At 42.5% G+C, this 27,932-nt stretch overlaps 1 protein-coding gene across 2 annotated transcripts; it reads right to left on the bottom strand.

Annotated features, from left to right (window-relative positions):
* Positions 1-285: 285 nt before the first annotated feature.
* Positions 286-27,932, bottom strand: LOC114765295 (calcium-activated potassium channel subunit beta-4-like). Of its 2 annotated transcripts, none has more exons than XM_028955434.1 (3): positions 27,535-27,932; positions 7,385-7,512; positions 286-3,852 (listed from the first exon to the last, which is right to left on the bottom strand). In XM_028955434.1, exons 1-3 carry the CDS (start codon positions 27,868-27,870, stop codon positions 3,684-3,686), a joined length of 633 nt encoding a protein of 210 aa, XP_028811267.1. In that variant the 5' UTR covers positions 27,871-27,932; the 3' UTR covers positions 286-3,683. The 2 variants fall into 2 exon arrangements, with proteins under 2 accessions (XP_028811267.1, XP_028811268.1); XM_028955435.1 differs by having other exon boundaries at positions 3,715-4,821.

Here is a 27,932-nt window from a genome sequence, read left to right as displayed (position 1 = left end):
TCAGCTCGACAACATGGAAAATGGAATTAAGAAGATTAGTCATTTGGACTCCTCTCAAAGTACAGAAGCAGCCTTTTCTTTTACACATTTGTGGCGTTGGTTCTAAGAATAACAAGGCCTTTCTCTGTTAAACTGTGCTGTCATGGTAACGTCTATTACATGCATAATTAAAAGACATCTGCAGTGATGTCGGCATACAACACAATAACACAGTTTAAACAGCAAGGTGACAACGAATGAATAAAAAATATTAATAATATTACAAAGACAAAAAAAATACACAACTTTTGAAGACAATACTATTTTTTAATAGTATTGCAAAAAGATATTTTTCAGGCACTATTTTGTATTACATTGTTAAGTATCAACTGTTAAAACACTTTCTTTTTCTGAACACAATATGCCTTGTAACACATTATCTAAGAGGCATGGGTTAAATTAAAACACACAAAGATCCATGTCCTGGCTGAAATAATATTTTTTTTAAGAAGGGGGGGGGAGCATGAGACGTGAAGGACATTTAGGAATAAATACAGTTTACAGTAGCTACCAAAGCAATGATCAGAACTAGCTACCATTTAGTAATATTCAGTTCATTCAGTTGATTTTTTTTTTTTTGTGTTTTCTTATATAATTTATTTGTTACAGCAGAGTCAGTATGCTACTGTATAGCTAAATGCATCAAGCTTCACTTAGCTATCTAATAAATAACATTTGACATCTGTAATGTGCTACATCAGAGCCGCTGTCTGATATGAGTATGAGCTGTAGGACCCCTGATAACGGGCCACCGTGCGGAAATTAAATGTTCACCATCCGGCATAGTGAATTAAAAAAAAAAAAATGGATACAGTCTTTCACTATTTGGACGGTATGAAATCATCAGGGTGAGACTAGAAGCTGTGGAAGGTAGACATTATAAATTCAGAAGGTTCCCAAGGTGTCACGCCAGAGAAAAAAGGTCCATTACGATGAAAAGTCTCAGAGCACAGATTGCTTGAATATTAAGGAGTGAGATGAAGTGTTTATCTGAAATATTTTCTTAGCAGAGAGAAGCAGAGATTTTTTATCTGGTCACCTCAAACATCGAAGCACCTTGTGGACAATTTGGAAATGTCAAACGTGGAGCAGCAACAAATGTAAAAATGAACAATCAATACCGTCCAAATAGGGCTTTTCAGGGAGAAGAACAGCATATAATTTCAAAATGACTCTTTGGGCTTTAAATAATATCAAGTCAGACAAATCCACGTTCATAGGAAAGGTTTGAAAACGTTCTTTAACACTCCTAAAAAAAACTCCGCCAGAGTGTAAAAACACGGTAAAAGTGGGAAAAACTGTGGCTGCTGTTTTTTCCACCGAAATCCAGAGCATTGCACTTCATTCGAAGGTATCAAATTGTTAGCAATCATTTTGAAAAAGAGCGTACAGTGCATACATTAAAAAGACAATAATATACATCTTGGAAAGCAGTGCAAATTCTGCAGCGAGTACATTTACTCACTGTGCATTCTATACATCAGGAGGAAAAACACAAAGGGCGAAGTTAACACGAGTTTCGGAAACGTAGCGGGTCGCTCGAAAAAGCCACTTTAGGGGGCACTCGGTGGTGAAGAGGTAAAAGTAGGGACTGATTATACATTCGCATCAGAATACACTGCGTCCGACTACACTGCGTACCTCCGACAAAAGACCAACTCCAACCAACAACTCAGCTTCAAGTTCACTATACGATGCTAACACTAGGGGCGCTATTTTTGAGCTGGTGCTACGTGGATTATACAACAACCTGGCAGTTAGTAATTATTTGTACATTTTTATTGAGGAGTAATTATTTTTGTGGCCCAGAACACAATATTTATTGGTGTTTTATTTAACTGATTGATGATTTAAACCTTAAACCTTAGTTTTTATGGCACCGATTTAATTATGCAAATCATGTGGATGCCATTGACCTTACACTAGCAAACAACTCTGAAAATAGTGGCCTGTATCATGACCCTCTCTTCAGGGGTTCAATATAGAGCAAAGAGGTACAGCAAGAAAGGTTCATGAATTATCTGCTATCAAACTGGCAACATATTAATTTTCAGAGATTATTAGACAATCCACAGCGACGTGGCCGTTAAAGGCGACGCGGGGCACTGTTGCCTCTGCACACCGAACGCAAGATCATCATGGGCAACGATTTGGATTTTGAGCTGAAGAACTGCTGCTTTTTTACTGATCTGTGGAGCCACCATTAGAGCAGTATTCTAAGTGATTAAGTGTTAAGTGATTATGAGCATTATAATCACTTTATTTTTCAGATTTTAGTAACTACAAAATATTGTTGTAACTAGAATATTTTCTATATTTAGAACTTTTTAACTGGACACCTCACCTTTAAAAATATTTGATGTCTATATTATAAACAATATGCCATATTTGATCAAATTAACAATCTGAAATTCATTTTACTGCAATGTATTGGTTTGAAATTAAGACAAGTTTTTATCCCTCAAAATATGTCCAGGAAAAAGTGACATCATCTTACATTGTCTATGATGAGCCCTATTTATGAAACATTCAAATCCGCACTAATTTATTGACACTGCTCAATTTGCTGCATCTGTTCTTCTGTTCACAAGCATTTGATGTTTCTAACCATGTTTTCCCCCATTTTGTGGAGGTCGTAAATGACGGAATTCCAAGTTTTGACTTTTGAGACGGACCTTCTGTCTTCCCGGACATTACTGGCTTGTGTTCCTCGGGCTGGAAGCGATTGTTGGGCTAATCGTTGAATCAACATGGATTTCTGTGATAATCGCTAAAATTGTTCTCGGTTTTAAAAAGTGTAGACAGTGCAGTGATGGCTTTGTGAGTATTTGGCGGTGCTGAATCCATATCTGGTACTGATCGGATTCGTGATCGGAACTCAGCAAACATGGCATAATTCTCAGCACCTGGTGCCTTCAAAATTGTTCAGGGCTCTCAAAGCTCCAATCGTATTTCACTCACAGCAAGAAAACAGGCCAGTGCATCAAAGCCCCAACGCAAATCCGTAGAACTGAGCCTAGTCTCACTATGCTGGGAAAGACTTGCTACTTTAATGTGGACATTCAGGTATAACAGTCGAGAACGAGAAGAAAGGAGAGGTGAAGAGAACATCCCCAGTCTGGTTTTAAAGTGTCAACGAACATTAATGAATCACAAGCGCCACATGAAGAGTACAGTGCAGACCATACGCCACCAGGACACCTACGGCGACCGAGAGGAGACTAAAAGCAGCAGTGTGTGTTTGTTAAAACGCTTTTGTCGCACAATACACACAACAAACACACCACAGGAAATAAAAAAAAAAAAAAAAAGAAATTCTGAATCCCTAAGACTGAACCAGCACAACGAGTCACACGAACGACATGACAGGCACAAGCCAAAGACAAACATTGCAGAGCAGCAGGGCGTGTCTATGTGCGTGTGTGTGTGTTTGTGTGTGTTCTGGTCCAAAAAGTCAGTACAGCCCACTGCAGCGAGGACGTCAAGCTTCAACAACCTCCACTGGGCACAGAGTCAAGCCTGGAAAAGGAGCCGCTTTCTGCTCCCAGTGTGCCAGCCGGGTGGAGACTGGCTCCTCCTCCCCCGAGGGGAGGGTCCCACTGCGTCTGCACCGAAAGAGAAAGTCCGCGGCCCTGCACTGGTTGTTAGGAGAACTTCCTCTTCTGGATGGCCTCTGCGCGGACGGCCAGGCTCCGGGCGCAGACGGTCAGCAGCACGATGAGGGTGCCCACCAGCAGACTGACCATAGGCCAGAGCACGCAGTGCAGCAGGACGCTGGTGTCGTGGGTGCGCTGCCACAACACGTCGTCCGGCCTGCCGGGGGGGACAGAAGAGATCAGCTGAGACACACGGGGTCATGTGACTGTGACCTGATAGATGTGGCTGTGGTGGCATGGTGTAATTGCTGTGATGTAACCTTAAAATGATTACAGTGTGCTTGTGCTATGATTGACAGGTGATGTAACTGTAATATGTCGTGACTGATGAGATTGTGAGTTAATCCTTACGTGATGACGTTGTGATTGAGGTATGAGGCAAATGTGAGGTGATTGGCGTGACTGATGTGCTTGTGATTATGTGATTGCAGTGTAGTTGTGATCTGTGATTTCACGTCAATGTAATCTGGCAACGCTATATAAAAAAAAATACCCCTTGAGCAAATTTCTTATGCTTTGCACACACACATGTTCATTTGTGCTCATTTCTGGTCAAATGGCAACATCAGTTAATGTGGAGGGTACGGTTACCTGAAACGGTCACAGGGGCATAAAATTGCAGTGAGGTCATGGTACATAGTACAGCATTCAATAAAGATGAAGCGTTTATTCCAAAAAATGACTAATAACACGACCCGACCCAAATGCATTACCCAAGGTTTAAAAGTAATAAAGGAAATGAAGGGGATTCATTCTTTCTGAAGTTTTCATAAACACAAATGAACCTAAATTGACCCAAATTCTACCATCCACAAGGCAAAACGCTCGGCACACCGCCCACAGAAGAATGCTCAGAGGCATGCCAGCGCTATTCCTGATTAAAGGCCCAATGCTGACTGCTCCTACAATCAAATCAGAGCTTTACAGCAAGAAAGCTTTCAGCTTTCGGACATCAGCAACGACGACAATCAAAACTGCTTAGAAAGTAAAATTGCATGTACAGGTATAGGGAAGCTGCTTATCCAGGTCCAGAAGGAAAGTCTTTCTCAAACCTTAATATCCAGTCTGCTGGCTGGAGAGGCTCATGCACCATGGACAGAAACTCCATGCAGGATCTACAATGTGTCTGAGTGCAATAATAATGTGCAGAAGAGAACGACAAAATGGGACCGTTATACCTCGTCTTCACTCATATTTACTACCCAGGGCCGTTTATTTGCATGTACATTTATTCATTTGGCAGAAGCTTTTATCCAAAGTGACTAACAAAGAGGAGATAAGTGCAGAGACGGTCAGAATTGAGGGACACATCTGCATCAGGGAAGCTGCTTTTAGTTGAGTCAACACAAACCAGCATGTTACAGCACAATGAAAGGACATTTTAACTGAGTGTGCTCCCTTTGTCAATGAAAATGCTGTTTTGAGCAGTATGAAAGGTGTGTGTTACCCTGTAAGGACTTACAGTACTAATGAGGAAAAAACAAAGATGTAGATATTGTAATATTAAAACATTCCCAAAAGAGGAAATGGTCAAAAGGGATCATAATAGAACTGTGAAATAAAAGCTGCCAGATATGGTGGACAAACGTGTTTTTCCGGTGAAGTTAGGCTTCAAAGACAACAGATTTCTTATATTTCCTATTTTCAAGATAGCACACTGATCCTTAATATATCTTTATCTCTTTTGAGTTCAATATCCATTTTGAACAAACTTTTTGGGAAAAAAAAATTATGTAGTGGATAAAAAAAGTGCACAGACCCCTGTTTAAATATCAAGTTTTTTCCCACTTTTTCCTGTGCACAGGAAATAAACTGGTTGCATAAGTATGCACACCCCTAGATGAGTACACATTTCCATTCGATTACAACATCAGTCTTCTTGGAGTCTGTCAGCATGGCACGTTTTGACACTCTTCCTTGCAGAAACGCTACGTTCACGCCGCAGATTTTCATTTTAAGGATTTAGGTCTCGGCTCTGACTTCTGGTGAAGCCAGTCTTGTGTTGATTTGGATGTAGTTGAAATGCGAAATTCCTCTCCAGATGTCCGGTTTTGGAACTGTTCACAATTCCCTCCACCATGACTACAGCCCCTGTTCAGGGCTCTGAAATGTCCTGTAAATGGACTCTGGGCAGAGCCTGGGTGATGTCCCTGGCTTTAATTACAGAGAAAAGAAGGGCACAGAAAATTGCAAAATTGCCCCAGAGACACCCGTTCCTGCCAGAACACCTCAGGCAACCCTCCAAAAGCTCTGCTGACACCAGGGGGGAAAGTAGGACACCAGCACCCTGCTCGAGAGACTCAGAGAGGGACGCCAGAGGGAAGAAGAGAATGCGCTGGAGCAACAGGTCTGAACTTCAGTAGAGTAAGACCTCATTTCATCCTGGACACTTTTTCATTGGTCTCTGTTTTTTTCCCCCAGGTACAAATAAATTCCCAATAGGAGCATAAAGCCACCCGAGTAAAGTGCAGCTAAAATTAGTGTCCCCAGAGACTGCCGACCTCGGGACAACAGTCAACTCCTCTATGATATGCAAATTTGGGACAGGATGTGCATTTACATTTCAGGCATCTAACTGAAGCCGTTACCCTGAGTACCTTATAACCAGTAGTTACAGGGACTGGAAAGCTTTGGCATGGATTGTGATTGAAATTTCATAGATAATTTTTTTTTGTAATGCTGTAAAACAAAATCTGTGGATCTGTGATCTGGGCACCAAATCACAACCCATGCGAGGGGGATTAGAACCCTTCATATGACAGTCCTGCATTTTGGGTCGAGTTGTTTTCATGCCACTGCCCGTATGCTGCGTGTTTCAGTTTGAGTATTTTTTTTTTGTGTGTGCTGTGGCCTCCGCTTTTCTTTTCATTTATTACAGTCACCCTTTATTTAAAAACGACGGGTGTTCGTGTTTCTCCCTCGCCCCGTGGCATTACAGGATCTGCCTTGTCACACGAATCTGCTCTAAAATGGAATAGGTTCTTCTTTGGTGTCCACCGAGGATTTTTTAACGACTACATGTGGGTATTAATGTAAAAAGCTACAGGGAGCTGTCCATTGTGATAAGTTCTGGAGAATTAGGGATAATTCTAAGGGATGATGGTGAATAAGCCCTTCCAAGATCGTTGTGGTCCAAATGCCTGGTTTTGGACCAGGGATTTGGACGTTTTTTTCGTAGCCCAATTTGTCCAGAGAGATTAACCAAGATTAAGGCATTATTGGTCAAATTTGTGGAAAGCCTAAGGTGACAAGACAAAATTGCAATTTCACACAGAATGCACATTTAAATTTGCATGAATTGTTGAGGCGCATTGAGGTGACATGGATTTTATAATGCCACGTTGAAACCGATGTACATAGAAGAGTCAGATAAGCATTCTGCTTCTGAGGTGACATCAGACATCAAGCTAATTCCACTCTCCAGACTGGGCCCTGGGTGTTGCCACCTCGCAGGGGTGTTGATGAGTGCCAGACCATGCCGGTCCCAACCGGTCCAGCGCCATCCCAGTAAAGAACACACTGGGAAACACAGGTGCAGCATGGGACAGATCTAACGTCCCCTGACCCTCCTCTAAAGATAACGTTCTCCACGTGAAATTGCTTTTGGTCTCCACCAAGTCTTGCGGCTGAACAAGCCTGAAACAGCGAACCTCTGCATTTCTGCCGTCTGGCGGACAGGAAAGACCCACCGTCTCTGCGGGTTGAAGAAACAGGTGAAAGACTGGTTGCTTCCCTCCTCCGTCCAGTAGTGCTGAAGCTTCAGGACCTCGTCCTTCATCTTTTGGTTGTCGCGCTCACATTTTGGCACGTAAGAACACTATGGAGACAAAGAAGAGAGGATCTATAGAAAACATTGTGTCCATTTCATTCATTTTATTAAATATAAGAACAGAGTGAGATCTGACAGACAGATATATACTTATTTATGACACACAGGTATGATGGGTGCCTTAAAATATAGCTATTACCAATGAAGCCATATCAATGAAGGTAGAGGTAACTGCAAAAGCAGTAAAATATAAAACATACACCCTAAAAATGATTTTTGGTTGGCACCCCCAGAACAGCGCATTTTATGCCGTTTCATTACTAGCACAAATATGCTGGGGGGGGCTAGTTTTAAGTATGGATAGATGGCACCCTAAGCATTTGCCTGTATTGCATATGCCCTGTTGGTCAGCCACAACATTAAAACCGCTGACAGCAAGTTACAATGATTATTATAGTAGAATAGTGTCATGGCAGTGGAACCTGGCACGATCCCGACTAAAACGGACCACAAGTCAACAGCCAGTTCTTAAAGTCATGGTAGCTCTAATATTAAACACACTTCAGTCAATCAAATTCAGCAACTTGAGTGCGGAACAGACAAAATAGCACCTGAGGTGATGTAATTAATATGAAATCATTCACTAATATATGAATTTCCCAGAGAGCCTACATAAAAACTGGCAACAATAAGATAAATTAGTGTTTTTACCACCAACCTACAGACTGCAGCAGACCATGTATGCCCCTCCATGCCAACTGTATTAACTGGGTGGTTGTAGCCTAACCAACTACCATTGTGGACCTGGACCTGAGTGTCTCCAGGAAGACTGTCCCTGTAACTCTGGATGCTCCGGATCAGGGCATCTGATAAATGGAGTACATGTATTTTGAAATATAAGATCTCAATCTAACCAAGAATCTGTGCTAGAAAAAAAATGATTTGTAGCCCAACTGGACATCTTGTGATGTGATGTGGCTGATGCTTTTACACCTGATCAAATTGCAGTCCACGGTTTCGTGACTTTGTACTGTGTAATGCGATTTACATACCAGGTTTCATAAAAACACGGAAAAATCCACCTTTACAAAACTGACAGAATGGTCACATGTTTCAATACATATGTGAGTGGAATCAAATTATGCTTTAATTGAAATATTATAAATGTTCCTGTTTCTTGAAATGATGTCGACAGGCCCCTGGCCATTAAACAAATGGTTTTGGCGGGGGCAATGTGATTAATGTAAAAATGAATTTCTAAAAAGCATGAGGCACATTGAGATGTGGTATCCTCCTCCCTCGGCCACGTCTGTCTCTCCCATTCACGGCACTCATGGCTGGGGCCTCCACACCACACACATCTGATTGAAATCTACGCGGGGCTCCGCTTCACCAGGGCAACAGGGTTACCATGGAAATGCAGCTACAGGGGATGCACAGAGTGGGCCGGACAAACATGTGGTTAATGCAGCCGGAGACAGATATGTCCACGCACACGTGTGCGCACGCGCGCACACACATCAGATAATGTAGCATAAGCCATGTTCATCCACATCAAATCGCCAATAGATGGAAAATAAAATCCTTATCCTCTACATCAAGGCTTTGAGTAGAACACACAATAATATTCTATACTAATAGTAAAGGTTTTAAGATTATACACTAAACCAGCAAAAGACCCACAACTAGAAAATGAATTTTACATATTGATGAATGTAGCCAAACAATAAAACAATAATATTGTTACCACAATTCCATACATTCAACCATGTAGGGTTTATTTTGAATATACATGTCACTACTCTTATTTTCCCAGTAGAGCTGGGAAATTAATAGAATTAAAATTTTTATGGTAACAAAAGTAACATCGTTTTGCTATGTTTGTTCTGTGTTGAATCACAAATTGTGCCCAAGTGTTACATATTATTTTCTTATTTTTTTCTTTTTATTCATTTTAGTTGTGAAGTTACATTGAAAGAAAAGCATGTTAAACTGCAAAAATATTATGATTGTTTAATAGACTGGATATCTGAATATCTCACAGTATCCATCCTTATATGCTCTCGGAGCATTAAATTATCATCCAGGCTGGAAATGAAAGCACAAAGGGACAAATAAAGTAGAGCGGCCCTTACATTATAATCACGGCAACAGCAACCAATCCTGGATAAGATGAAGGATCCGCATGAAAGCCAAGCCATATGACAACAGAGATGGAGGCACCCAAGACTTAATTCCCATTAAGACACAAAAGAAATAAGGTACTTTTGTGGGTTTAATGTTCAGTCAAGAACAAAGTGTCACTAGAGAGAGCAGAAAAACAGGAAGCTAAGTGAGCTCAGAGAATGCACAGATCATAAGGATTACAGGGTTGCTGGTTGTTTCACTCAGAGTGGAGGCTCAAAAGCACTCATATGAAATGTGATTTAAAAGGTCCAGCCTGCTTGCACGTTGACCCTCATAAACAAAAATACTATGGATTAAAAATAAAACCTGACCCTGACCTGCTGACCTGATAAAAGGCTAAATCCATATTCTCCTATATCAGTGCTTTTCAGATTTACACTGAAATGGCCATATATGAATGAATTCAAGACATGAATAACAATGTACTTGACACATTGGGAAGCACATAATTATGACATTATTTCATTCATAACTTCAATTCGAACAAATGGAATTGATGATGTAATTTAAAATGGAATCATTTTGAAGGATACAAATGAAAAAACAATAAGTCCACAATCTATGAGTCCAGAAGTGATTGTGTTTTGTGGAGGCAGGCGCACATACATAAAAATTACTCAATCCCATAAAATTATAATTTTCTCAAAAAAAAAATTTCTCCCCTGATCCAGGGTGATGTAACATATTGCTGGGAAAATGTAATGATGTGCGCTAATAAATATTTAAGTTATATTGCAGGTTACTAAGAGAGAAACAGGGCCCAAAAGCAGAGAACATAATCTAGGACATTAAACACTTTGGCAGGACCAGGGCTGAGCAAAATAGTGAAGGCTTAATAGTGAATACTGTTACAGAACACATACAGTGTAGTCTAAATATTTGTAAGCATCACATGAAATAACTAATGAAAAGTGTGGAAGTATTTTTTAAGTTGTCAGTGTCACCTATTTACCTTGTTAGTTTGTGGGTTTCATTCATTGGACATATAAACTCTGACAGAGGCAAGTGTGGAAGGGAGTGAGGGGGAGATGATCTGGTCATTATTCAAAATAAACCCCACTGCAGATTTCGATATGCAATAACATTTAGTCATAACATTAGGAAAAGTTTAGTCTTTCTATGCAGACCAGTGGTTGGGGGTTGGGCTGGATTCGTCCAAGCTACAACTGGCACATCAGCATCAGCTTGAATAAACGATAATGTAAATGATAATTATGATTTAATAATTAATGCATGTAATCTACATTTTAGTATACAAAGCCAAATTTTTTATGAAATATATGTAATGTTTTATGTACTGGTTTATGTATCGCAACAGGGGTATTCTAAATAGTCAAAAAAAAAAAAAAACAGCTGCAAAGCATTTTTAAGTTCTCTCAGCTTCATGCCTATGCCACAACTACATGGGAGTGAAGTTGAGGGAACTTAAAAATGCTTCACAGTCAGTTGCCTTAAATGTTTAAGTTCTCCCAACTTTTTTATTTCTACAGTGTGGTGTGTGGTGTGAAAGAGAAAGCACAGGAGCACGACATCATGAAAAACGGCACGACGGCTGAGAAACGCTTTCAAATATAAGTAAAGTATTCAGCATAAAGTCAGTTTAGAATAGAAAAAAAACCTTAAATAGAAGTCCATGTGACTGACCGGAGGAACAAGCCCCGATTGCTCCAAGCTGATGCTGATTCCAACTACCTGATTTGGGCTTCAGTATAAACAGGTAGTGCCGTGGATCGGGAGAGAAGTTCTCAAACACGCAGCCCGAGGGTTCCCTGTCCCCCATATCTCGCTCTGCCTGGTTTGTGCATTGTGTCATGTGTTTGTTTTTGCCCATTTCTACTAAACTGTGTTCCTTTGTCCCTACCCTCCATGTCCATCGTTTACATTCCCCCTCGGACATAACACCCTGCACATGTTTGGTCTGCACTGTTGATCAGTTCATTTGTACAACCCGGTGTACCAGGGGCATAACTACATTTACAAAACATTTACAAAATGTAATACTGTTTTCATGCTGAATACTTCATTTTTGTATTCCGGATACATATTGCTGTTACTTATATTCAGTCACATCTGAACAATGAGCATGATCAGGGTGTATGAAGGGTAAAACCATGACACAACACAACACAGAGGTTGCACACCTTGTCATGGATTACCACTTACATGCAGAATGCATGTATTAAAAAAATCCCACTATTCACATTTGCTAGACTATAATAACCATCATATTGAATAAGGCTAGAAAATTGTAGTGAATTTGTGGCGAATTACTTGCATCTGCTTGCTAGTGGTTAGCCTCCCGAGTGCAGGAAATCTTTGCACGGACACTCTGCTGCCTACGGCGGTGCTGGTGGACGGTATCGTAGTGTGGGGACTGCCTGTGATTGAGCGTCGGCCCTGCTGCCACTGTCCGTGGGGATCCAGCACTGGGGAAGATTGCCTTTCTCAGGTGTGAAACATGATGGATCTATTTGTCTGAGGCCGGCAAAGTAAAGCACGAGGACTTGCCATTACTCCGCACCCGCTGTTGGCAGAGGACACCATCAGAGTGCGGGCATCGGTCACATTCTAGCAAATGACAAACTGATGAGAGCCATTTCATTTTTGATGCAGTCGTGAATGGAGGTTTCATTTTTAATGAGAGCGGTCATAGTGGTCCAACAGGTACTAGTATCTACAGAAGTAATGAACAGGATTTTTAACCTATTCATGACTTATTATATAGAGCTCGATTTTGCAAAATAACATTAAAATGAACACTTTTTGTTACCAGTCCATCAGTTGAACCACAGATAATGGGCTGCTGGCTTGGTGCATACGAATCGCTCAATGGCCGATCGTCTGAAAAGATTATCCTTCAATAATGTGGCAAGTGTGCCCTTCTGGAGAGACAGAGGAGGTCGCCAGCTAAGCACTCTTTGTCCCAAATTTTATGAAGAGACGTTGGCACTTTGCGGCACATGGTGGCCTTCTGTGAAGCTCCCCAGCTGGACCCGTGTCCATATTACCACATCAGTTCAATGTCCAGAGAACAGACGCGCAGATCAGTCTGGCCTTTAGTGGATGATCAGAACACCATCTGAGCAATGTTCTCCAGTCCCACTCAGTTGTTTGATCGCAGCTTACGCTGATCCCACTTCTTAAGCACGCTCTGCATCGCTCACTTTTCAGCCCCACTCACTCGCTTATGGCCAGTTTAAGGTGGGGGAGGGTGTTCTGGGTAGGGATAGAGCAGAGTTATCGTGGAAATAGTGACTATCAACAGTTCATTGTCTTTCTCCATTGCCAAAGCAACCATATCTCTCCTCTATGCTTCCTCTGCAGCTCTCCAGCTATTGCTCTTCCTCAAATCCTCCTCTCCACTCTCTCAACCACATTTTTCATCCGATTCTCTCTCTATAGACTCTTGTGGAACTCCTAAAAGACCTGCCCTGAAGTTGCTTCTCTTCACACAAAATTAAGTAGTTGAAGTGCACAGACTTTACACATATCGCATGGAAGCAGTATACAGGGAGTGCAGAATTATTAGGCAAATGAGTATTTTGTCCACATCATCCTCTTCATGCATGTTGTCTTACTCCAAGCTGTATAGGCTCGAAAGCCTACTACCAATTAAGCATATTAGGTGATGTGCATCTCTGTAATGAGAAGGGGTGTGGTCTAATGCCACTTGCCACCAGTTTGGCCATATTTCAGAGCTGCAACATCACTAGAGTGCCCAAAAGCACAAGGTGTGCAATACTCAAGAGACATGGCCAAGGTAAGAAAGGCTGAAAGACGACCACCACTGAACAAGACAAACAAGCTGAAACGTCAAGACTGGGCCAAGAAATATCTCAAGACTGATTTTTCTAAGGTTTTATGGACTGATGAAATGAGAGTGAGTCTTGATGGGCCAGATGGATGGGCCCGTGGCTGGATTGGTAAAGGGCAGAGAGCTCCAGTCTGACTCAGACGCCAGCAAGGTGGAGGTAGAGTACTGGTTTGGGCTGGTACCATCAAAGATGAGCTTGTGCCTTTTCGGGTTGAGGATGGAGTCAAGCTCAACTCCCAGTCCTACTGCCAGTTTCTGGAAGACACCTTCTTCAAGCAGTGGTACAGGAAGAAGTCTGCATCCTTCAAGAAAAACATGATTTTCATGCAGGACAATGCTCCATCACACGCGTTCAAGTACTCCACAGCGTGGCTGGCAAGAAAGGGTATAGAAGAAGAAAAACTAATGACATGGCCTCCTTGTTCACCTGATCTGAACCCATTGACAACCTGTGGTCCATCATCAAATGTGAGATTTACAAGGAGGGAAAACAGTACACCTCTCTGAACAGTGTCTGGGAGGCTGTGGTTGCTGCTGCACGCAATGTTGATGGTGAACAGATCAAAACACTGACAGAATCCATGGATGGCAGGCTTTTGAGTGTCCTTGCAAAGAAAGGTGGCTATATTGGTCGCTGATTTGTTTTTGTTTTGTTTTTAAATGTCAGAAATGTATATTTGTGAATGTGGAGGTGTTATATTGGTTTCACTGGTAAAAATAAATAATTGAAATGGGTATATATTTGTTTTTTGTTAAGTTGCCTAGTAATTATGCACTGTAATAGTCACCTGCACACACAGATATCCCCCTAAAATAGCTAAAAATAAAAAATAAAAACTACTTCCAAAAACATTCAGCTTTGATATTAATGAGTTTTTTGGGTTCATTGAGAACGTGGTTGTTGTTGAATAATAAAATTATTCCTCAAAAATACAACTTGCCTAATAATTCTGCACTCCCTGTAGAAGTCCTGCTTACATAAAAAAGAACTTGCAAGTAGGGTTGCAGGGATTAACCAGTTTGACGATTAACCACAGTGTGAAGCATTGTGATTACTCCACCAGCAAGACTTAACAAACATTGCAAAAAAAATATTTTTTTAATAATAATAAATGCGCTGGAACCAAAGACGTAGAACAGCACGACCTCGAATAGCAGGAATAACAAATGTGCGGCAACAGGTAAATGCGATAAATGCATCTTGCATTAACCCACTAGAGACCATTCTTCTGAAATTTGATGCCTATCATCTCCATACTATGCTAACAAAAAACAGGATGTGTCAATTTGTAATTATGCTAGCGCCAATATATTTTTGATAAAACCTTGAAACACAAAAACTTAACCTTTTCCAAATTTATACTCGCACATGTCAATATTTCAATATTTCAATGGCTTAACAGAAAAATACTAAATCTGGTATCTATGGTCACAATTCATTTGCTGGTAAACTTGCTGGTCCGACATGCCATCGACAACAACTGGAAAGCAGTCGGGTGGCAATGTGGCCCTGTTCAGTTTTTTTTTTTTTTTTTTTTTTTTAAGAAAAAGAAGGGATGATCATTGTGAAGCACAGCACACAACAAAATGTGTCCTCTGCTTTTAACCACCACCCTTGGTGAGCATTGGGCAGCCATGACAGGCGCCCCGGGAGCAGTGTGTGGGGATGGTGCTTTGATCGGTGACACCTTACAACCAAGTCACGATCAAGTTAATCATGGCCACTTTTAGGGATTCACTCAAGAGTGGCCATAGATTTTAAAAATCCGGCTTCGGTGATTTTTGTCAGCAGAGTTTGGAGATATTGTGGATCAAATAATAGGCTCTGTAAATAAAGAAGCTCCCCTGCAGCCTCCAGATGACCCTTGAATACTGAGGTACATGGCTATGCAGAGTCAGTTCAGTCTTCCGTGGTTGGGGGTACACAGAAGGGCAGCTCCGCGGGAGGCCTGGGCATCTGTTTGGCCCTCATTAGCGCTAATTTGCTTACTCTGCCTGAGCCGATTAAGTCATTTACCGGCAGAATCAGACGGAGCGAGCGGCCAAACGCCATTAACCTCAGACAAATCCAGACTATTCATTTATGTCATCAAACACAGAGTAGATTTTTTAAATGAATGGCTCCCCATGGCGATGTCATTGGTCAGATTGAAAACAGGGACGGCGAGTTCTGAGTGGCACTTCGGGAAAACAGCAGCAGAAAGCTCACGTCGGTGTTTGCACAAAAGTAGAATTAGAATTTACAAGGAGAAAATTGTAACTGCAGGCAAGTACATGAACGACGTTCATATTAACTCATAAGTGGGAGGTTGGAGGTTAGAACGAAGCTATTTTTGATCTACAAACACGAACAATACAAAGCAGGAGACTGAAGTTTTACTGTTGACTATCCTCCACCAGCATCACCATGGACCAAAACCAACAGTAGGCTGACCAAATCTTATTCAAATCCCGCTCCACTTGCTGTGGGTCCTGAAGGTCAGGACATAAATGCCATTGGCATGTTCCACACTCGTTCAAAAGCTGCAGTACATCTTCTAGGCAGTAAAGTCCACCACCACCTTTCTCCTGAGCGAAAAGTGAAAGTGAAGTGATTGTCATTGTGAAACACTTCAGCGCAGCACACGGTGACACAACGAAATGTGTCCTCTGTGTTTAACCCATCACCCTTGGTGAGCAGTGGACAACCATGACAGTGTGTGGGGACGGTACCTTGATCAAGGGGAACATCATTGCCCAAGTTGGACTGCGTTGGCTGGGAACATGTGTCCTAGTGTAGTGGCTCATAATTTGGTTCCTGTTGGGCGATGACAGAAAGTTCCAACCATTGCTTAATTTCTGAGATTTATTAATCTAATGAGGTATGTGACAGGTTGAATGTGAAAAGGGGTGGAATGGTAATTTTATGTCCTCGTGCATTAAAATTCCACACCATTGCTGTGTTCCTTCATCCCTGTCTCTCTGCCCCTCTCCGTCTCCTACACACAAACACACCACCTCTTTTTGATGATGTCCATCACCTCCAGGTCATGGCTTTCCGGCCAGAGTTTGAGGTGGACTGTCAGGAAATGAAACAGAGGTGAACTACAGCATGCACTCCTGACTCAGACCATCGTCACTATATCACTGCAGCCATTGGCAGGCCGCTTCTCGAGAAACCACAGTTGCTTTGTGCTTGGTTTGCCTTCAGGATTGTGGGACTTGTTTTCAGTCTGGCGCTATGCACTAAGTATGGGGCTTGTTTGCAAGTGTTAGGTGTCTCAGTATTTACACAAATAGACAAACTAAGACAACTGTTTGGTAGTTAACCAGAATCTTGAAGAAGGGAAGTATCTGCTTTATTTGTTGGTGTGTAATTATTCCCTTACCTAGAAAACAATCAATTTATAAAATGGGAGGAGCCTGATGATTGCCAGATCTAATTGTTCCTTTTGGATGATTCATCAATTGATGCTTATCAATTAGGCTCCATCAGACAAACTCTTACCAACACCTCTTAACCATGACGATGACCAACCTCCTGTCTTAAGAGGTCGCATAACACCACCACGCTCCTGTGCCACAGGCTGAGACCGTGAAAGCTCCCAATTTTTCTTGCATCAGAAATCCGATTCACTTGTTCAATTAGCTTTTCATTAAGTGAATAAAAGGTTAGGGCTGCCATTTATGCACTTAAGCAGCAGTGAAATAATTAATGGATGGCACTTGGAGAAATGACGTCGGTCTCGGATGCACTGCTCACAGCGGGTAGCAGCTGCGGACTTGCGAGCTAAGTCTGGTTGGGCCATAGGGCACATGTGACCGTGTTTACTTTCAGAGGCGCGCATTACATTTGACACGCGTTACATAACGGACCAATAGAATGCCAGCAGTTTAGCGAAAGCTCAGGCTTGTGAGTGTGTCAGAGCAGAGGGGCAGACCACGTGGGCAGGGTAGGGTCAGATCACAAAACCATAATCTCAGATCACGACTGACCACGTGGGTCTCAACAGACACTGTTCCCATGGCAACCCGGTTCACAATCTCCTTCTATAAACAGGATTTTTGTTTAATGGTCCAGTTTTGAGTATTCAGTTACCGTCTCGTTGTACTGATATTGATGCTCTAATAAGATACTTATATTTCACAATCCTATTGTAATAATTAATATACACACGCACACACCGGGTGTCTGTCACAAGTGTTGTTTGGAGTGTATTGCTGAGGTTTGGACGGGGTGAAGTGATCTCTAAGTGATGAATCAGTGCCAGGGAGAGAGGACAGGATGAAGACCGATTGCTGATCATTGTCTATAGACCTGTTTCGGTAACCGGTAGTTGCAACCGTTAAACTCTTACCAAATTTAGCTGTGTTTTGGATGATATAGCAACACCGATTGTGATCATGTACAGAATACACATTACAGATTAGAAAGTGGACAAATCCATAATAATTCTAAGTTTACAATGAAAAACATATTAATTCATATAAAACATCCTATATGAATGTCATATTGAATTGTAACAAGCTTTTTTCTTTTCTATATCACCTTTCTTTATCACCTTTAAGTGCCAGCTACCTGTCAGCGGATCACCAGCTTCCTGACTTGGGGAGACCACTTCTGGAACCCGGTCGCTCAGTACTGGTGTGCCTCAAGGATGTGTCCTCACCCCGCTGCTCTTCTCCCTGTACACCAATGACTGCATCTCCAAAAACTCTGAAGTTCACAGATGACACCACCGTCATTGGACTCCTTGAGGATGGTGATGAATATGCATAGCCACAGGAAGTTGAGCGGCAGTCAGCACAACCTGGAGCTGAACACACTCAAGATGTAGACTTGACAGTGGACTTCAGTAGATGTCCCTCAACACTGCTCACCCTTGCCATATCAGACAGACCAGTGTCTTCTGTGGAGACCTGAAGTGGGAGACCAACATCTCCTCCATCCTCAAAATGACCCAGCAGACAATGTACTTCCTGAGGCAACTGAGGAAGTCCAGTCTTCCACAGGAGCTGCTGACCCAGTTCTAGGAGTTTATCCCGTGCTCCATCATCACAGTCTGGTATGGAGCAGCCAATAAACAGCACAGGACCAGACCGCAATGGACTGTACAGATGGCAGAAAAGATCACCCTCTCAAGAACCAGGAAAAGACAGATCCCTCACACCCTGGACACAGACGTTTTGATCTGCTGCCCTCTGGCAGATGAGCTGATCTGTACTTTACATTTACTTGTGGTATTTTATACTGTTGTGCTCAAATCAAATTCCTTATATGTGTTCACTCACACAATTGGCCAATTGAAGTGATTCTGATTTGTGTTCCATATACACACCATATACACACCAGACTGATAAATAACAGGACCTCTGACCTTCAGAGAATCCCTGGGTACGTACAAAAAAGGAAACTTTTATTCCCACATCACCAAAAAAACGGATTCCAGAAGAGCAGTGGGCACCAATCACGCTTTAAAAAAATAATTTATTGTGCGTGCATTAGCTTAGCAATAGCGCTCTCAGCAGGCTCATTAAAATGAAATACTATAATTTATGGTCATAGCGAGTCCTTGTGCCCAGCATTTGAAGTCAATGGGCTCTGTTTAAGGGGTGAATGGGTTGCAATTCTCATGAATGCAGATGACTCTCTCTGCCTGAATGCGGGCAGTGAGAGGGTCTCAAGCATCTCCATGATGAAAGGTACAGAAGGCAGAGATCTTAGTCAGTGAACAGACTGGCTGCTGAACTGAATCATGGGAAGAGATTTGGCACGCCAGCGGTAAGGATAGGCTTTTGTGTGAACCCCTTATGGCTCCCATTGAAACCCAGTCAGCGTGGTTGACACAGCGCAGCCGGACGACGCGGCTCGCAGATGTTGCAAGCATCTGTTCCACCGTTTCCTGCTTCAGACTCGGCCGTTTCGTACGGTCCAGAAAGCACAACATGGCTTGCCGATGCCAGTGCTGGGGTGTTGCAAGTCACCAGTGTGTGTGTAGGGGTACGCTGTCTAGTTGAAATGACGTGCTGCTTTTAGTGCCAGAGGAAGAAAACGTACACTGAAGATATACACAGCAGGCACTGGTTGCATTGTAAGCCTTCTCATAATAAAGCATTAATATCCTGTCGAAATATTAAGGTTTGTAAATCCTGCCCACACCGGATGCCACAGTTTGAAGCACGTTGAAAACGCGATTTACTACATTATGAAGTATTCACTCCAGCTTCTAAATCCACGGTGGGTGACAGGGAATCTGTAGTCATATTTATGTGGGGCTAAACTGGGCTCAGGCCATGGGGCATGCTTGCTAATTTGCTGATGGATTTAAGATTTTTATGACTGACACTTTCTTATTTTGCATAGTTATTCTGTTGATTTAAAATTCTGTTCTGCTGTACACTGTTCCGTAAATCAAATTTATGCCGAAATGATATCTTCACTTATCACAAGGAACAAAGATTTGTACAGTGGGGAAAATAAAGGTTTCTGTAACTTTCAGCATAGGGACACCTCAACTGTGACAGACAGAATAAAATCACATTGTGTAATTCTTTAATAATTTTTATGTATTTTGTTCTATAAAATTAGAATATGATCACCTTCATTCTGGCTCTTACAGATCTGTTAGTTCGTCTTTAAGAAGCTCTTCACTCGTTACCTGTATTAATGGCACACGTTTGAACTGGTTATCTGCATAAAAGACAAATGTCCACACCTTCAAACAGACAGACAGGCCAAGGACATCAGGGACAAAATTACAGTAGCCAAACAGTTTGGTGAGAAGGCAACTACTGTTGGTGCAATTATTAGAAAATGGAAGAATCTAAAGCAAAATGTGTCCCCAGTTCTGTATCTGACTGCCTCTGTGACAGTCCTCCGCTTTGTCTGCGTGTAGCTGAAGAACCAGACAGGGCCTGGTGAGGTTAATGTATTCATAATGGCGCTACGCAGACTCTCATCTGTGACCCCCCCGACCACGGTGCCATGGTGACAGTCGCTTTGAGAGGAGAGCGAGAGTGAGAGCGTCGATTCAGCTTTATTGGAAAAACGCGGCTCGGGCGGAACTCTAACTGTAGACTGTAACTACCAGGCAGCCGCCCCCTGGCCGCTTAACCAAACCCCTGCAGGTCACCTTTACTACAAATTCATGAAAACATTTCGACGAGGCAATTCTCGCCACGACGTCAAGAAGGAACACGTTATAGCGCGTGGTGAAAAAAACATTCGAAAAGGTGAAATCTTTTAAATGTCACAACAAGTCATTGGCAGCATGGCTTTAAAGTAGTGGGGGGAAATGATGATGGCCCGGGGACACACACTGAACTGCCTTCTCCATGCCCTGCTTTACTAAAAACTACCCCCCCCCCCCCAATCCACAGCTGGTATATAGTATTTTTTAGTATAAGTGAAGTATTGTATTTTTTTTGGTGTTTGTCCGAGAGATGCTGTTCTCTTGTATGTCGCACCTATGATCCGGGAGGAAGACACTTCGTCCCACTATGAATTATATGTATGGGGTGACAATAAAGCTTTATTTCCTTCCTCATCTGTGCCTTTCTCGCCGTGGGGCAAATCAGTAGCTTTATAATCCGTGAATAACCCTGTGGAGTTAACAAATAAACCCCCGACTGTGGTGAGAGATCCCTGATTCCTTTTTTCCATTTAATTATTGAAATCAGGGAACCTAATTTGCGCTGTGGTTATAAAGGGCGTTTGGCCGAAAAATGTTTTGCTTTCCAAGCAGTATGGTGGGTAAGTTCCCCTGATAAGCGGCCCACTGGTCAGCCATCGCTTTATAATGAACTCTCATCTGGAATCAAACTCATATGCAATTCAATTGGCTGGGAGGGGAATTACTGCAAAGAGCCTTGTCAACGTTGCATTAATAATGGACGCACAAATTTCAAGGGGCTGTTAGAGACATTAATAATGCAGAGACGGTCATCGGTCATCTTGCATAAGCACAGAACGTTTTTTAAAAAAGCTTTCAAAAGTAATTACTGCTTTCGGGAGAAATAAATTAGCTTTTACGTTTTTTAAAAAGATGCTTGGTGTGCTGACAACCCAAAGATGGGTAGAGTAGTACAAAGATGGTGTAGGACATAATCCAATACAGTTTCAGAGAAGCATTCTCATTGTCATATTTATCTCAGTTGGGTGCAATATAAACACCCCTGGTTTTATTATGTGTGTAGATTTTACTCCCAGAAGCATGCACACACACACACACACACACACACACACACACACACACAAGTGTCACTTCAGGCATAATATCATGTATTTACATAAATATATACAATCAAGAAAGGACTGTGTGCTCATTATCTATATTTTGTAGAAGAAGAACTAACTACCCCCTTATTCTGTCACCCAGAACTTTTCTTTTATTAACCTGCACATAAAATTGGAGTAGCCCATAGGAATGACATATGGCTCTCTTCTTCACTATGGATAATTCTGAACTACTGAATCTGACACTTGTGAACATCCCCAACACATAATTTCTGAAATTGAGCAACAAATATATCCTCCAATAATGTCGAAATGGAAATATTCTGATTATCGTTTATGGCTGCAAACCCATTTCTGCAAACATATTTCAAGCCCATTAAGATAGGTATCTTTTCATTTTTATGGACAGAAGTCATTTTTGACTGGACACTCTCCCAAAGCACAGAAAAAAGGAACTCTCTTCCAGCTCACATGTCCACGCATCTCTGAAGCCACCGCACCTCATTATTCTGGGTCAATTAAACCTGCCCAGGAGTCACTGCACCCGTGTAAATGATAGAGAGCATTACCAGCGGGCCCCACCATGAATCGGTTCTCTTTAGACGCTCGGTGAGAAGGGGTTGAGGCCTGAAGGGGCTTCTAGAGACGAAAAGAAAAAAGGAAGGGAAGCTGCAGCTCGTTCATCTTCCCTGTGTCAGTCAGTGTAGCCGGGGCTCAGCCTCCCTGGCAGAGGAAGGGACCGTCTCCCTGGGCACTGCCCGCTCCTTCAGCCCCGTCCCCCAATAAACACGCCCCCACCCCACCCAGAGGTAAAAATAGCTAAATGCTGCCTGGTTCCGCTTGCTCTCATTACCATGGCAATGAGCAGAGAGCAACAAGAAATGATCAGGCTGTTGGTGGAAGAATTCAGTGTGCAAAAGATGATACTTATCATGATGATTGTGGAATAAATTCCTTCAATCAATCTGTAGGGTGGTAGTAGCCTAGTGGGTAACACACTCACATATGAACCACTACCATTGTGTCCCTGAGCAAGTGTCTCCAAGGGGGGACTGTCCCTGTAACTACTGATCGTAAGTCGCCTTGGATAAGGGCGTCTGGTAAATGCTGTAAATGTAAATCTGGATATCCAAGACAGTCAGCCAAACATTTGCTCATGAGTTTCATCAATGTCATACAGTCTACAGTTACAAGCTGATCTCATGTGTATCACACCAAAGAATGTCAAAAACATATGAAAAATTCATACGATAATAAAGATTATTTGCAGAGATGACCGAGGGTGACTGTTTGCCTTTTTTTCTGCAACCAAACTGAACAGCCAAGCAAACACTACAAACTGTAGAAAATCTGCCAAAATTTGTACCTTTGTATCTCTAGCACGTTTTATTTGCTAAATTACCATCTGCACAAACATGCACTGTGTATCGGTCCTTTTTTCTTGACAGTAAGTTGTATATTGAATTTCTTGGTTCTTAAACTGTGGCGCACCATGGTACTCAGGCTCCCTCTGCTCATTCACAAGGAGTCTCTAAGATTATTGTCAATATTCATAGCTGCTGTTTAAAAACAACATAGTTATGTCCTCAATATATCCTCTGTGTGTTTGCAGTACCGACTGGATGGTAGTCAATGATAAATAATATTCATATAATATTCATATATCAGTGTTTCACAATGACAATCACTTCATTTTCACTTGATATTAGGCACTGAACTGCTTCCCATGTAAATGAGTGAAATAATGTAATGCCGGTCATAATAGTGGGGAAATTGTAGTTTAATACAAAAAGTGTGTTTTAACATGTAGGATATATTCACCAGACAGAGAAGCAGAAATAAAATAGCCTGTGACCTGAAAAGCTATTGTGACCTTCTCCTTTGCCAAAAGGCAAGAAAAAAGAAAAAAGAATGACCCAGGTATTTTGAGCAACAATCATGGGACGGTTTTGAATATTCTCTGTCAACATGAGCATTTCAGTCTATTCAAAATCCAAACCCCCAACCCACAGGATGTATGGAGCTGATCGTCTGCCCTCGATGGACAGGGGGTGTAATTGGGATGGAGGGAGATAATGTCATGTCATTCCACAGGTGACTTAATCACATGTTCACTCGTTCGGCTCGGAGGAGTCGCTCTCATTAGCGGCCCCTGCCAAAGGTCACACAACCGAGAGGGGCGGCCACACAACAGCGTCTCTGTCCCTTAGTTATCATTCCTCCCTGTCTTTTCTCTCACCTTTTACCCGCCGTACATTGATCCTTTCATCCACTTCGGATCACCCCTCTCTCCACCAGTACATCTCCTCAGCTCTACTCCAGGGATCATGCAATGGTGGATATTGTGAATATATTGAGATTTAGTGAATTACAGATTTTGTTATGAAATTTGATTATGAAATGCAAAGGGTGCGTTTACAGTATCACTTCAAACGGGGAGCACATAACAGCGCATTTATATTATTATTATCATAGTAATATTATTACTATTACTACTCAGCATATTCTTTTTTTCTGCACTCCTGCAGTCCATCGTTTCTATCCCTCCTCATTCGAACATGACAGGTTAACAGAGTTATTGATTATTCCTAATGCAATCATCCATTTGTTTGGGACCTTATTTGAGACATTTCGTACCCACTGGATGTCCTCAATATGGTTATTTCACATATGAGACATATCTGAGGTCTCAGCACCAAGCCCTGTCCCCCGACCTCAGACTCCGCCATCAAGAGTCTCCTACTGTTAGCCTAATTGCTCAATCAGCCAGTCTGGAATCAAGATCAATTACAGATATTTATAAAGAAGGTAATTTAAAGGCAGGCACAGTTGGGTAATTACCTGAAGTAGGACATCAATACCACCCATAATGTGTGCTTTTCTTAATTTCTACGGCAGGGTGCGGTTGTCGTGGTGACAATTCAACAGATTCAACAGCAGGTCAAACTCGACATCAGTGCAGCTTTACTTATGCAAACGGACAGCGTTTTGTTTGAAACGAGAATGAGATCTTCTGTTCATGAAAGACCTCCTGCCAAAGTTGTCACTTTGTGAAAGTTACTAAACAGTGTGATTTTTTAAAAATAAACCCACACAATTTCTCAGATTGGACATTTGAACAAGCACACAACTTCTCTCTGAGGAACACATTAAATATCAAAAAGTCTGCACTATTGGACATGCCCACCAGATCAGAAGATACCTTTCTGACACCTAACGTTCATGATAAGCCGGCAGACCCCCGGTTCTTACCAAACAGCACTCTTCATCCTGAGCACCACAGGGGCTCTGAAGTTATTGTTTTTCACAGAACACCTCCGAAATGCCAGAATTGTACAATTCAGACTCCCAGAACATCACTCACAACGCCCGTCTCAGGCCCATCATGAGGAAAGATGCAGTAACCTTTAAACAGTTCATCACGAAACACAGAGCGCTCCACCGTTCCTGACAAATCATCTTGGGTAAAAGCATGATTAATAACTAAAAACCTGAAACCCAGAGGGGGGAAAAAACCTGATCAATCATCATGGACCATTAATTGTAAACAGATCCAGTGATGGTCCTGGAGAGGCTGGTGCATTGAGGCATTCAGGTAAGATCAATTAATCAATTAATTAAGTAGGTCATTCAAAAAAGTGAAATTATTGATAATCATGTCTTAAAAAAACACCAATTTAACAATGTCCAGGCATATATCATACTGTGTATTATTTATTATACAACATTTGGATCAGCAACTGTGAGAATGGATTTGTGCACAACAGACCGGGCAGCCGGTACAGACTGTGCACCGGCACACCAGCATGGCCGTGGAAGCTAGTCTGTAGACTGATTAAAAAGGAAATCTAGGAATATGAACTAGTTCACATAAAATAAATAAAATAATAAAATGGATAAACCTGCAACATTCCATTTTTTTTTGGAGGGGGGGTTTCTGCTTCTGAGAAAACCTGCATGGTAAAGCCACCCTGGTGGCTAAAACGAGGCTTATCACGATATTACATAGAAAAGGATGAATTCTCTGCGGTGGCTGGCTGCTCCTCAAAAAATTATTGATTTACTGTAAGTTTGGAACTGTTGTTTCCCGTCGGCACGTTCACGCAGATGTCTGTAGCCCGGAGGAAATTAGTACCAGAATAGCGAGGCATAATTAGATCCATTGTGTTCTCGAGCATTAATTCACTCCCGGAACTTTCAGGCTCCACCAAAACAAAGTCATTAACTCGTTTTCCAAAAAAAAAAAAAAAAAAAAGTGTTTTTCCGAAAGGGTCGTCTGCCGAATGTTGCCATAGAAGCCAGGTAAAAATAGAGAGGCCTATTCGGGCCACGAGAAAGTTGTGTTGCGGTTACCATGGCGCCTAGGGTGCCGGCAGCGTGACGTAGAGACCCGTGATCAGCACAAATGTGCCTGTTTGTGTGTCAGCAAAAGAGAGTCCGACTCGGTAGGTGGTCAGGCCCGGTGAAACCGGGCCATCGAGAAACAGGACGCAAGCAGCAGACTACGGAACGGGCGGCGGCAGCGGGGAAGGTGGACTTGCTTTCTATCGCTGGTGCCCACACACTCGCTTCTCTGTTCGTAAGTGCTGAAGCTCGAATGTGAACAAATCCCACGTTGCCCGACAAATAATTTGGACTTAATAACGAGAAATAATAACTTTTACGCGCCAGCAGTCCTAGCGTGTACTCGACAGTGTCCCGTTTGCAGATTTGGTAAATACTCTTACAGGAACCGATCACCACGTACACGCAAACCTCGTACTGTGGTGAAAATGTTCGACAGGCCGGAGCAGGTATAGTGGGTACAGGGGTGCGGCTGCAGCGTTATTAATAACTTGGCTGCACAAGACGGCCGATTCGTCTTATTTCTCTTTGAATGTGGCATAATTTAAAATGGACTACAAACTGTCACACTCTTGCTTCAAATAAAACTGTTACGACTAAATGAGCTGCAATCAAACATTTGATCACTATCTGCCATTACTGTATTAATATAATACATTTTAATAATAAATGCCAAAAAAAGTTATGAAGCTAACTTTACTATTTGGTTGTTTTTTACCCAAAATAGCTGCAGCTTGGACAGAAAGGCTCCTTGAGCTTACGGACAAATCGTATGGATTTTAACAACGTATGGATGTGTAATATTGTTATTGACTCAATCTAAAAAAAAAAAGGCTAATCCAATAGCAACTGGACTTGTGCTGGGTCCTTGACAGCGTCCCAGTCGTCCTTTCTCGTGTCTGACTGTCTGGCAGGACTAGCGGGCCCATGAACCCCGTGGTGGTTTTCACGTTAACGAGACCCGCAGTGAACCCGCCCGGGTTCCGCTGGAAGAACTGCATTGTAAGTGGGTGGGTGATGGATTGTGTCTAAGGCCACCTCCTCTGTGTAACGTTCGCTCTGCGGATGGAAGGGTGAGCCAAAACAAGTCCAGTCGCTAATGGAGTAACCTTTTTTTTACGTTTTTAAATACTGTACAGACTATATATATATATAGTTTTTTCACTGAAGGCATCAAAACTATGTATGAACACATGTACTTAACAAAAAAAGGTGAAATAACTGAAAACATGTTTTATATTCTAGTTTCTTCAAAATAGCCGCCCTTTACATAACTCCACATGTGTTCATTCGTAGTTTTGATGCCTTCAGGGAGAATCTACCAACGTAAAAGGTCATGAAAATAAAGAAAACAGGTTGAATGAGAAGGTTTGTCCAAACCTTTGGCCTGTACCGTATATAGTTTTTGTTTTACGAAATCTGGAACCTTTGAGGTAACCATGACCCGGATGACCTCACAGACAACAGTTAAAAGTAAAAGTCGAGAAAAAGTTGCCGCCGGTCCACCCACCTTGGGGTTGAGCAGCAGCTGCTGCTCGTCGTGGTGCAGCAGGGCCACGCCGCCCGACTCGGAGTTGTTCACGAACACCTGCAGGCACGGGTACTGCGACGTGCCCCGGCAGTCGGCGCCGCAGGTGAACACGCACTCGAACGACTCGTCCAGGCGGCGCACCGCCGCCACCGTGCAGTTGGCCGGCCTGCTCTGCATGCTCTGCAGGGTGGGGTTGAGCCAGCAGAAGCACAGGATGAAGAGCGAGAGGATGCCGCAGGCGATCAGGAAGAGCCCCAGCCGAATGCTCTTGTCCTCCGCCTCCGAGTACTCGTACGAGACCCGGATCTTCGCCATCTGGAGCTCCGGCGGCCGGAGGCGGCGCGCATGAACGCGGCTCGCTGGCGGCGGCGGTTAAA

This window comes from Denticeps clupeoides, chromosome 15 (assembly GCF_900700375.1).
Source record: "Denticeps clupeoides chromosome 15, fDenClu1.1, whole genome shotgun sequence".
NCBI lineage: Eukaryota > Metazoa > Chordata > Actinopteri > Clupeiformes > Denticipitidae > Denticeps > Denticeps clupeoides.
This window is presented reverse-complemented; position numbering and strand designations above follow the sequence as displayed.